The sequence below is a fragment of the Pantherophis guttatus genome, chromosome 1, assembly GCF_059756535.1.
Source record: "Pantherophis guttatus breed Tessera chromosome 1, ASM5975653v1, whole genome shotgun sequence".
Taxonomy (NCBI): Eukaryota; Metazoa; Chordata; class Lepidosauria; order Squamata; family Colubridae; genus Pantherophis; species Pantherophis guttatus.
In genome coordinates, this window is record NC_142063.1 from 307,790,443 (window position 1) to 307,803,283 (window position 12,841).

The 12,841-nt window shown below is 36.5% G+C and overlaps 1 protein-coding gene across 1 annotated transcript in view; it reads right to left on the reverse strand.

The window, feature by feature from the left end:
* Nucleotides 1-12,841, reverse strand: part of MRPS5 (mitochondrial ribosomal protein S5) — a 35,803-nt gene that overhangs the window by 5,750 nt on the left and 17,212 nt on the right. The window contains exons 6-7 of the mRNA XM_034427514.3: nucleotides 3,098-3,188; nucleotides 1,499-1,545 (exon numbers count right to left, since the gene is read on the reverse strand). Coding sequence (XP_034283405.1) covers nucleotides 1,499-1,545; nucleotides 3,098-3,188 — 138 coding nt within the window. The remainder of the gene's footprint in view (nucleotides 1-1,498; nucleotides 1,546-3,097; nucleotides 3,189-12,841) is intronic.

Consider the following 12,841-nt stretch of genomic DNA (forward strand, 5'->3'; position numbering starts at 1 on the left):
TCCTGAAGGCAATAGCTTCCTCAATCCAGATGACCAAATAAGGGGCTAAATTTAATCTAGCAGATTGATATTCAAGAGAAATGTCAAGTCTGAATTAAGGAAAACCTTATTGTTCTTCGCCTAGAGCTAAAGAAAAAGATATGAAAAATAATTATACCAAAAAACAAAGAAAAGAGATGTTTAATTACCGTATTTTTAGGACTATAAGACGCACATTAGCTTTAGAGGAGGAAAACAAGAAAAAAAAAAGTGCCTCTGTGGCCCATTTGCCGGGTCAGCAGCCTGTTTGCCACCGCCCGTTCGCCGCTGATCACCACAAACAGGCGGTGGCGGCGATCCCACCTGCCTAGAACAGCTGATCGGTGACGTACCAACTCTCCTCTCCCTGGCCACAATATTAGCTGTATAAGATGCACAGACATTTCTACCCACTTTTTTTGGGGGGGGGAGGGGGAAGTGCATCTTATAGTTTGAAAAATACGGTAATTCATCTGGAAAAACTGATTTGCAAACCTTTTTTTTTTCCAAGAAAAGGGAAATTAAAATGGCCCATGAAAAGTAAAAAAAAAAAAAAACTCAGTAGAAATTATATTCCTTCCAAAGTCTTAGGTCAAAATAAAAAAGATTACATGCAGAAAATAAAAAACAGTTGCATAGAGTATTTAAAATCTGTATATATTTGTTGATTTCAATTAGTTATTTTTGAGTATGACTTTGAATCATAAATTGGCTTCAACTGAGAGGTCTGATCTGGTCCTTTTAAACTTTTGATAACCTATTATTTTCATCAAAATATAAACAAATCAGTTCTCTTATAATTTCCTTCCTTCCTTCTCTCCTCCCTTCCCCTTGGTCTAAAAAAGTTAAAAGCAATAGGGATTTATTTAGCACAAAGAAAAGCACAAAGTATCTGTGAGCCACTGCACTTCACCAGAATGCAAATGCAAAGTCATAGATTCTGTACACATGACAAACAACATCTTTCAAGTGGATGCTCTTCCCTAACTTTTAAAATTGTGAAATCCTCCAAATCTGTCTTTTGAAAACATTGCAATTTGTTCAAAATGATAAAGAGGAGAAAAAGGGATGCACTCTGCAGAAGAGCCTATCTATCTTTTGAGTATCAGCCTACGTGCAGCAATGGGAATTGAGTGAATCTTTGCCGCAAGTGAATAAGAACATTTCCCCATCCATACCACTCTCAATTCACGGTCCTTATTATTCCATGAATGATGTCTATGGAATTTGTGATGAGAAGGACAGCTGAAGGACAGAGTATTTATTTGGCAGACACTCAAGTTCAGTGTCTGCCAAATGCATATAAAAGCAGCAAATAGAAAGTGATAGGAAAGGTTGTTTATGGTCTGAGATATTTAACATTTTCCAAATGTATTCATAGAAGGGTAGAAACACAGGATCGTGACTTTATATCTCAAAACCACAGAAGTAAAGACAGACTTTAATAACAATAGGCGGTGTTAACTTTTGCATTACATACTTTTCTTAGTGCATTCTTCATGTGAGATGCTTTTCCTAGAGCAAAACCTGATAAATACAAATGGGCTGTTAGAAAACAAACACCACAAATGGAAACTTGCAAAAAATGAGGAAATTCCTATATATAGCATCAATGTTCTTTACTGTATATGAGAAGATTCTCACCCCAGGCTGCCCATCATCTTGGTTCTTAATTTTTAAACTTTTTATTCTAATTTTAATTGTTTTAAGTACTTTTTAACTTTTTATTTTATTGTAAGCTGCCCAGAGTTTCTGTATTAGTAAGATGGGCGGCATAGAAATTTAATACATATATACATACGTACATACATTCACACATACATTACATTACATACAGCACTAAGGTTTTCCCTTATCTATGTAATATTAAATTCTATGCCAGTTTCCCTCCCCCAGAACTAGAACTTTTAAGAGCTGCAAATATATCCAAGTAAAAAGGAAAAGATCTGCCCCCTTCCACTACCTCCAATAAATATGCCCTTGGCTCCTTGATTAATCTAAGGTCCAGTTTTGTTCAGCAAAACTGACTGTCATAAGGGTTTTTAATTATATTTTAAATTTTTTTACGATAAATAATTGTTAGCATGTAAAAAATTATAAACGATAAGGGAATCTAACAGACGAATATGGCTAATTATATTGGCTTTGTTGCTGGGTGGTATTTTCGTTCTGAACATAAATAGGCTCTTGATGCTGAGCTTTACAATCTGGGTTGTGCTGCTGCTACAAAACAGATCATTTCCAAGAAGACTCTTGACAGATTTAGAAAGCTTCCTTCCCTGTTTCTTCAGTCTTTGCCAGATTTAGGCAATACTGTATTGTTTCTACATTTCTGTCCTAATATAGAACCGCTCTCTTTTACTTCTTGGGTGATTAACTCATATATGACATATACTGCATACATTTAAATTCTACAAGGAGAAATAGGACAAAAGCAAATAATGGTGCTATATGAAACCATATAACCATAAGAAATAAATGAAAACAACATCACAGGTGAGATGAAAGCTGGATGTCTTCAAAAAATAGAGGGGGGGGGGGAGGAAATCTGAAGAGCCTGCTGCTGGCCTGCTACCACAAAATGAATATAGTTAAAAGCTCATTCATTTGTCTATCCTTCAATACATGCTTATATCTGAAGTGCTGGGGGTTAACAGAGAACGCTGTGAATAGCATCCATTTTCAGTCAAGCTTGTTTAACAGAAGCAACAACAACCTTATTACATACAAGGAAACAGTATCCACACTTAACGTGATTCTCATCTTTCTGCAGAATAATATTCAGAGGAAGTCCATTGCAATATACATTCAAGGTTCAGGGTGCCTGTTCAACAACATCAAATGCTATCATTTAACAAACCTTAAATTTACTGGGATCTTCTGCATCTCAGCACGAGTCTGGAAAGTTACAGCAGACATACAAGCTATTTGAGCTCTTCTCTAATTCTAAAAGATGCTTGCCTGATACAATATTCCCCAAATGTTAATACATTCAACAAAAGGGGATTTCTACCTCTATTGTAAGGGATTAACTATAGCTTCCATGCTTTGAGTCATTTATTGGAGGACAATTACTTACCAGCAGATCCTTTTCCATTGCCAACAGCCACAAGGGCCCTCATGGATCTTTTTCGGCCTTCATTTGAAGTCATGTTAAATACAGATCTCAGCTGAAGGAAAAGGTAGCAATTATTCAATTTGATTAGAATGACTCAGTAACATATATTCTTATTTTTTAAACACGAACAAAGATTTGTGATCCCGCCCCCCCAATGATTTGGGGTTGGAGGGAAGTTATTCATTTGGGAAGCAAATAACTGCAAGATTGTTTTTCTGAGCTAGATAGAGATGAGATCAGGGACCCTTGGTGCTCTCTGAGCTTGGTTGTTTTCTTGCAGTTTCATTACTCAAACTAGGGATAATGAAACACCTGCAAGAAAATGTATAGGCTGCTCTAACTGACAAGGATCCTAGGCAGGGTACAAGGCAGTCACACACAGAGAAAAAAGGAGTACAACACAGACCTGATTAAAAGCTATAACAATAATTTTTTAAAAATCCCATTGGTCCCCAATGACTAATTGCCCTAATGGCCAAGTGCCTCAACCACCAAGGAAAGTAATAATGGTAAGAAAAATCAATTCCAGGTGTCAATATGTTGCTTGTCTCTATTGGATTGGCACTGTTATTAGATATAACCTGTACTAACATCGTCTAATATAACCTGTACTAACATCGTCTAATACGTTTTTCACATTGTGTTCCACAGAAGCCTAAGGTGCAACAAGACCCTTGACTGGGTTCCATGAGAGAGTAAAGATAAAAAAAATCATCCAAATGCAACCAATTTTCCACCACTAGTTTTTGCCTCTTAATCAGGGGTCTGATGACTTTAAAAAAACCCTAACAAGTACCACAGCCTGAGAAGATTAAAACTTTTTTGCACTACTGGACCTTATGCATGTTTTAGATGTTTTCAAATATTCTTTTACAGATAGTTCTTGACTTATAACCATTCATCTAGCGACCATTCCAAGTTACAATGGCACTGAAAAAAATGACTTATCATCAGTTTTCACACTTATGACAGTTGTAGCATCCCCATAGTAACATGTTCAAAATTCGGATGCTTAGCAACTGGCTTATATTGATGATTTTTGCAGTGTCATGTGATCATCTTTTGCAACCTTCTGACAAGCAAATTCAAAGGGGGAACCCAGATTCACTTGATAACTTTGTTATTGTTGTTATAACAACTGCAGTGATTCACTTAACTACTATGTCAAGAAAGGTGGTAAAATGTCACGAAGATTTTGCACAATGTCTAAATGTTAACCAGGATAAAGTAGAGCTTCTATATGCATTTTTATGGAAAAAGGGAATCTTTAAGGAGCAAAGATCCACATATAGATGATTTGCAAGATATGCCCTCTGCGATAAGCAAATCTTGGATCAACAGACATTTGCAAGGTATGTTTCTTAAGATCATACACTGATTTATGGGAGGAAAATGTATGGCTTTCATATTATCAGAAACGATATTTTAAGAACCACTGCTCTAAGATTATGCAAAGTCTGCACAAGTACAGAATGGCTCCAATTTCCCAACTCCGGATTAAATGTCAGAGCACCAGGTGTTCAATGTTCACTATGAACAATGTTAACCAAGACTTCTTATTAAATCAGGATTGAAAGATTAGCACATCCTAACTAAAAGTAGATATGGCTGCTATGGACCGAGCGAACACAATTCCATGGACTGCTTCTTAAAAATGTGTGAAATGTTGCATGTATATTAGACTGCAGATAAACTGGGGGAGGAAAAGGCAGGACAGCAAGGCTCCTTTCTTCCTTTTCCAGCAGATGGCAAAAGCAGCACACAGAAACAAGTCAACCAAGAAGTGACTGCCTTAAAAAAACAACAACAAAAAACTACCCACGTCAGCTGTTTTTGTGCAGCTCAGAAAGAAAATGTGCCCGGTCACCCATCACAATCACAGCTATCACATCTCTCTCAAAATTCCAGAGAGACTTTTCAAGCTTGGTCACGTGTACAGGCAGCCATGGACTGGCACTACTTTTCTCCATTCACTGAGCACTGGCAATTAGTTCGCTTCCTTCCCCTTTGTAGGAAAAGAAAATAGCTCGGTGCATAATTGTCTTGCTAAAAAATTTATATCTCTTACAGATGTGAAAAAAAAAAGCCTTTATTTTGGCTTCAGTGCTATCATGTCCTTGAGAATGCAAGTAACTCCGTGCTAAACATAATCACTCAGGAGTCTAATACCCGCCGTTCAACAAGATTTTTTACTTAGCAAATTTGATTAGAATGTACATGATGAATGAACAGATTATGAAAATGAACATGCTTGCACAGATGTATGTGTAAAGGTGAGGGAGAATCACAAGCAGGGTGGATAAAAATTAATGTTTTTTTTTAAAAAAATCAAAAAAATCAGTTTTTTTTATTTAAATTGGATTTTTTTTATTTAAATTGGATTTTTTTATTTAAATCAGATTTTTTTGATTTTTATTGAATTTATTTTAATAAAAAACTTTTGGGGTAAAAATCTATTGTAAGATAGTTTTCTATTTAAGATACATAAATAATTTAGTTTATTCAGCATGGAATGGAGCTTAGTTATGTAGCACAAGGCTGTATATTCTGCAACACTGGGACTATCGGTGAGTCAACAGCGGGTCAAAGGAGTAGCAGAGATGACAGTTGCTCTTTAAAAATTATGATTTAAATCGAGTTGCTTTAAATCAAGTCTTTTTACTAGTGATTTAAATCATGATTTAAATCATGATTTAAATTGACTCGATTTAAATCAAATCCACCCTGATCACAAGTACATTGGTTACATCCTGGTTTCTACAGAACAGCATTTCTTAACCTCAGCAACTTTTAAGATGCGTGGATTTCAACGCTAAGGATTCTTCAGCCAACACTTTCCTAGACAGTGGACAGAAGGATAAAACTACAGTACTGTGTTTTCTTTTTAAAGACTGTTCTATTCTGTTAAGTAATTAGAAATGTAAAACATGCTAATAGACATATTTAATCCCTCTGCAACTGCTAACTTGTCAGTCAAAGCAAAAGTTATTTCAATAATGACAAACATCACTTCATAACTCAAAGCTCAATATAGGAAACTTTAATAACATTACTGTTAGGTATTAAAGAGATAAGAGGAAAAACTCATAAAAGGAATATCATGTTTGTATGTTTCTCTCTTTCAGGTAATGTGGAAATGTAGCCTTAAATCATGTGCACCAGTTGTGACCTGATGAGATGGGAGGATCAAAGAAAATATACTGAGAGATATAAAATATGCTCAGTATACATAAATGTAATGATAAGACAAAATCTATAATCTCAGAATATAGCTGTTAAAGCAGAAATACCACGACTACTCTGTGCTGTTACAGAGCAGCAACAGAAATCAAAACGCCAAGGAATCTCAGCTTAAGGACTATTAAGAAAATAATCATTGAAAACATAGCAAAATCTATAGTTACACAGATCATCAGTAAGCAGTACACAATCAGTTTCATTCTATATTGCATGGGACTTGGCGGAAGTATGTACCTAAACGTTACTTTTATGGGTTTCAAACCAGAAATTGAACTCCTGAATCACTGTACTACATTTAGAAGCTTTCCAGTTCTGGTGCTCAGCAATACAGGAAGGGATGGGTTGACTTTAGTATATACCATTCCAAATCTTTAGAAAACTTTTCATTTACCTTTGAACAAAATCCCAAGGGAACAATTAAGTATTGCTTTTATGGCACAAGCTTAAGGTCAAAACATCATCTCTTAATGCTGGACTTAAGGGCAGGCCAAATACCCTTCACCATAAATTACTTGTGTACAAAGAAAAGTCTGAGGGTGTAGTCTTAGACAAAAGCTAGGAAGCTATTAACAAATACAACATCCAATATGCAGATATTTACTATCCTGTTGCATTAGCAAGACAGATTAATCAGTGTTTTCAGAAGGGTGCTATTAGGATTCATTGTTCATAAAATACTAGTAATGCTGCTTTGGCATCTTTGTTCAAAAAGCAGTTTCTTCTACAGTATAATTAATTTTCAGGAAAATGCTGATTAGCGTAGGCCAACAGTCAAGCACTCTGTAGAACCATTCCCCTTATTAACAGAAATGGAAACAAAAGTAACAAAGGGAACTATATAATCATATATAAGCCCCCCACCGTTAATTATTCCATGGTGCCATTTCTGTTTGACTTACTATTCTATTATTATATCATTACGTGTTGATATAACTTGTACATTTTTGATACAATTTGATAGACAGTATAGACTTGACATACACAGTTGTATTTTGTTAGGTTCTGTCAAATTTTCTGTAACTTGCCCAGAATGTTTTTGGTTGATTGGATGGCCAATCAAATGTTTTAAATAAATAGATCATAAATATTAATGAGAATATACATATATTACAATACTGTAGTGTTCCTTGATATTATGAAAGTGTCTGGTTTCCTAATTACTTGTTATAGTGCTAGCTTATTATTTGGTGCTTTAATACTGCTGCCCTCAAAAGTAAACACACATTTGCATCTAAAGAAATGATTGCAGAACACGATGAAAGTGGGAAGGGGAGGGCACAAAATTACAATCATTTTTATACTGCTTATAATTTAAAACTTCCTCCTCTTCAATGAAAAACATAAGCTTAACAGTTACATTTTGAATTGTTTGCTGGTCCTTCTCAACTGTATAAGAGTGACTCAATATTTAAATCATTAGTTACAAGATTTTAAGATTTTTGTGAGAAAAATACATTCATCTTAACTGACAAAACCTCAGCAGTAGTTTTCAAAAATCTTATTCTTCAAGTGTTTTCTGACAACACTAATAAATTGAAACCTGTGTAACTCTGAATCAAGTTACTATAAGGCTGGACATATTTTCGAGTGCGATGGTTTCAGACTCTTTCTCCCAATATAATCTGCTTGATTTGTTGTTATTATTTATTTATTTAATATTATTAAATGTTAAGCATTTTTGTTTAGATCCTTTACATTGTTGTAAATAGCTCTTTGCTTCTATATATTTGGAAATCATCCTTCCATTACTAATGCCTCTTTATTTCTTGGAATGAGCACAGGTAGTATACTAATTAGTGACTGGGTACTTAATGACAGTTCCAAGTTACGATGGGCCTCCTCAGAGCTGCATATGATCTGGTTCTGGAATTCCGATAACTGCACCCCCCACTATAGCCACGCGATTATATTTTAAGTGCTTGGCAACTGGCTTGCATTTACTGATGTTTGCAGCATCCGCAGTCATGTGACCACGATTTTTAGCATTTTTGCTGGTTTTCAGAATTTACTTCTGCTTTCCGGAAGCATTAAAGATAATGAATTTCTTTAACGACCGTGGCGTTAGCTTACAACCACTGCAAAAAATGTTGTACAATTGGGCATGATCACATCATGACCCACTGAATGATTATTGACTTACAACTGTAATTCTGAGCTCGATTACCGTCAAGTATTACCTGTAACACATTCATTTAAAAGCTGAAGTAGAGTTTTTTACTTTGTTGAGTAAGGTTCAACAGAGATTTCATTTCCTTAGAGTACTGTGGAAAAATCAGGTGGAACAATTGCTGATGACTTCTTTCTATTGGTCCACAATAGAAAGTGTCCTCACATACTGTATAACAGTATGGTATGCTGGTTTAACAGCCGTGGGCAGGAAGGCACTACAGAGTGATTAATTTGACACAAGAAAACATTGGTTGACATCGTCCGGTCTCCCTGTTTCAGCAGAGTAAGGAAGATACTTAGGGTGATTCATATCCTGGCCAGTATCTCTTTTCACTTTTACCATCGGGCAGAAGACATTGAAGTATAGCCAGCCGGACAAATAGGTTTAAAAACAGCTTTTACCCATGGGCTGTCAAACTCCTAAACACAATATAGCACCACAAACAGATTAATATGACGAATTTCACTTGTGCCAGTGTAGTGTGTAATATGTATATACCATAAGATCATACACCAGAGTAATATACATGTTGCACAGAATATGACGTACATATGGAAACGTATGACTAGGTTTTTTCCTACTTGTATAAGGATTATTCTTTATATTATTCATTTTGTCTTGTATTCTTTTATGGACTGCACCAGTAGAGGCTAAACCAATTTTGTTGTATACATGATGTACAATGACAATAAAGACTTTGACTTTGACTAAGGAGAACAATCAAGATACCATTTTAAAATGGAAACAAAATATGATGCTCTTTCCTTTAAGAGTATTAAAATAAAAATTAAGTTTCACAGTTCATTACAATTAATTTAGTCCCATAGCACCTCAGATTGTTCAAATGCACTTGTGACCCATCTTCATCTATTTGTCTTAATGGCTTGACCTGTATTTTGCTGTGTGTGTGCTTTTTGGCACTCTAAAATCTCTGGATGGAAAAGAAGCAGCTGTTGAGTTGCCAGTGGCATTAAGGGATTAACATGAAATTCTTTGCCCTAATTTCCGCTAATCGTTTTGCTGAGACATCCCAAGCCCTGCTTTCATAATTTGGCTAGTAGAAACATATTCATTCAAATTATGAATGGCTTCAAAAGAATGGATGACTTTTCTGGTCTCTCTCTTTAAGAATCTTAATTTTTGTCGCATAACATTACCTAGGCCTTGTGACCATGGAGATAGTCTTAAAAATATGACAGACGCTTTGCTATGATCTGTGCCTGGATTCTATCTACTTTTGAAATAGCAAGTTGCCTCAAGCTGTATATAGCATGTGTCTGCCACCACTTGAACATATGCTCAAAAATCTCAGTGACAGAGCACATGCTTTGTGTTCAGATATCTCAAATTTAATCCTTGGCTTTTTCTATTACAAAAAGCAGTAGGTTTTTTTAAAAAAAAGTTCCACTGCTACTATTAATCACATTTCTAGACACACTAGACCAGTGTTTCTCAACCTTAGAAGCTTGAAGATGGGTGGACTTCAACTTCAAATTCTGGGAGTTGAAGTCCACCCATCTTCAAGCTACCAAGGTTGAGAAACACTGCACTAGACCAAAGTTCTGGTGTAGTGTGAGGGGTCCTTTGTTCTTCCATGCTCCACAAGGCTTCACAAGGCACTTTTATTTTGGTGGCAATCCTAACAGGAAAAAAATGAAGAAGCTGAATGATTTCTTTAGTTCTATCTTCACAGAAAAAATCAGGCAGATGCTGAAGCTGAGTACTTGTTTCCAAGAAGGGAATCAAGACATGACTGAGGTGTACAAAATTATGCAAAGTGTGGATAAAGCGGAGAAGGAGAAGCTATTAGAATCAGAGATCACCCAATGAAAGTGAATCCTGAAAGAATCAGGACAAAGAGATTTTATTTTATACAGTGTGAAATTAAATTTTGGAATTCACTGTGAAATATGGCGTCTGTGTGTCTTATAGAGTGAATGTTGCTGAAGCCCCACCCTTCGGCTTTTGCCTCCCAGCAATGTGCCTCCTTGCAGCAAACAGCAAACAGCCTGGTCAGCTTCTGCACAGCCTCATTTAGCACAAGCAGCTGATTGGCAGTTGGATCTGCCTCCCGGAATACCGCCTATCAGCTATTCCAGGCTGCGGGGAATGCCACCGTCTATCGCTACCTCCGCGTGCCCCATTTTCGGTCTCTCCATGTTCCGTTTTCAGCCTCCACATGCCCCATTTTGGGCCTGTTCTGGGCGGTGGGGAATGAGCCAAAAATGGGGTGCATGGAGGCCGAAAACGGGGTGTGTGGAGGCAGCAATAGGCGGTAGTGGTGATGGGCGGTGGCGATCCCCAAAAAGCTAGATGCGTCTTATAGTCCGGAGCATTTTATAATAAAAAAAATTTGGTAATATAAATTAAGGGGAACAATGGCCATTAGCCTTGATGGCAGTGTGATTGCTTCTGAAGACCATCTGCTAGGAGACTAGTGGACTACCTTGGGCAATTGACTGATCACTATGAGAACAAGCTACTGGATTAGATGGCCCAGGGATCTGCTGCAGCAGAACACTACTTATATTCTTACTTGTATACATGTACTTGTACTTACATGTACATGGCCAAATGATATTAGAAGGCCCTCAAAGCAGCAACTTTATACCTTCCAAAGGATTTGGTGGATTCCGTTCTTTCTTTCCTTTCTGAGCAGCAGATTCACAGATACACTTTGCTAACACAACAAAAAGTTTTATACAATACTGATGGTCAAATCAAAGGCACTTTCAATACTTGATTTAGACCTGACATGCAAAGCTTTCAACCTAACTATTTTAACGGTACAGTCCTAGGGTTATAACTACCTGATATCAAAGGAAAACATGCTGCCTGAGAGAAGAGTTCATACACAGAACAATTTAACACCGATACCTTTTCTCTCCATGCTCCCATCACTCATAAGGCTAAATTCCACACATAGATTCTTCTCCGTTTGGCATCTTACATTACTTTGAAGGTAGAGAAAGCCAGCAACAGTATGGACTGAGACAACCTTCAAATGTATCTGGGTCTGTGGCATTCAGCATGATGTAGTGTATTAGAAATAAACAACTTCCAGATAATTATAAATTAATATTCAGCCTCTTCGTTTTTTCAACCCTTTACATGTTGATTAAAATAGAGAAGAAGGGAATAATTTATTGTAGCATCTAAACCCAGAGTCTTCTTCTGTTGCTCCCAAACATTTCAGAATAAAAATAAGCAGTAACTGCAATGCTGGGCACACTGCCAATGGAATGCAATTGACGCTAACTATGAGCCAAGATTGAACAAGGAACAGTGAAAATAATTTTAAAAAGACTAGCGTGAGCATTTTTTTCCTCTGAGGATCACTAAGTCAGATATATAATTTAAAAATCCCCATTGATATCAATGGAAGTGGGGGGTTTTGTATGAAAAAATCACACCTACTGTACATTGGCATGACAGTCATTTCTTTCAAGGCATACTTACTTAAAATCTATGTGTTTGGTCTTTGTTGCCTACCAAACTTGTTCACTCCCATTGGAAGAAAGCAAAGCTGACCACAAATTTTGCTTGATCTGTCTTAGTGGAATATGTAAACTTGGGAAAAGGATCAGGGGCATGATCACTGTGTATAAAAAAATCAGTGGCCATGATCACAATGTATAAAATCACAGGTAGACAATGAAAGAAGTGGGCAGAAGAATATTCTTCTCCCTTCTCAATAGGTTCTCCAATAAAGCTAAGAAGATTTAGGTTCTTCAATAAAACTGGAAGAAGATTTAGGACAGAATTATTCCTTCAATGCTACATTAATTGCCACAGAATGTGTTGATGGCTACCAATTTGGTTAGGTCTGGAAAGAAATTGGATCCATTCACAAAGGATAGATCTATCTAACATGAAACAAAAAGCCAACTATGGGAAAAACAAGAACAGATTTTTTTTCCAGTTCCTGCTTCTGAACCTACTCTACTCACCCTATCTTCCCATGGCTATTGTTAAAAACAAACCAATAGTCTATGATGGTCTTTGGCAGGATCCACCAAGGCTATTCTTGTCTTTTTATGGCACATTTATTCTAGTCTACTTTCTCTTTCACAATTTTTTAAAAAATCCCATGCTTTTATTCCCTTTGTGGCATTGGAGGAGGAATAAAAAAAGTGAGGTAATAATTTCTTTTCTTCTCTCATCGCCCCAAGACAGCGTCCTGATATTTAACACATGACCATAAGACAAATGGGTCAAGAGAAAAGGGTATCAACTGCAAAGAAATCATAATCAGCCTATTAACTGCTAGCCTCAGCAAGATCAAGATTGAAGCT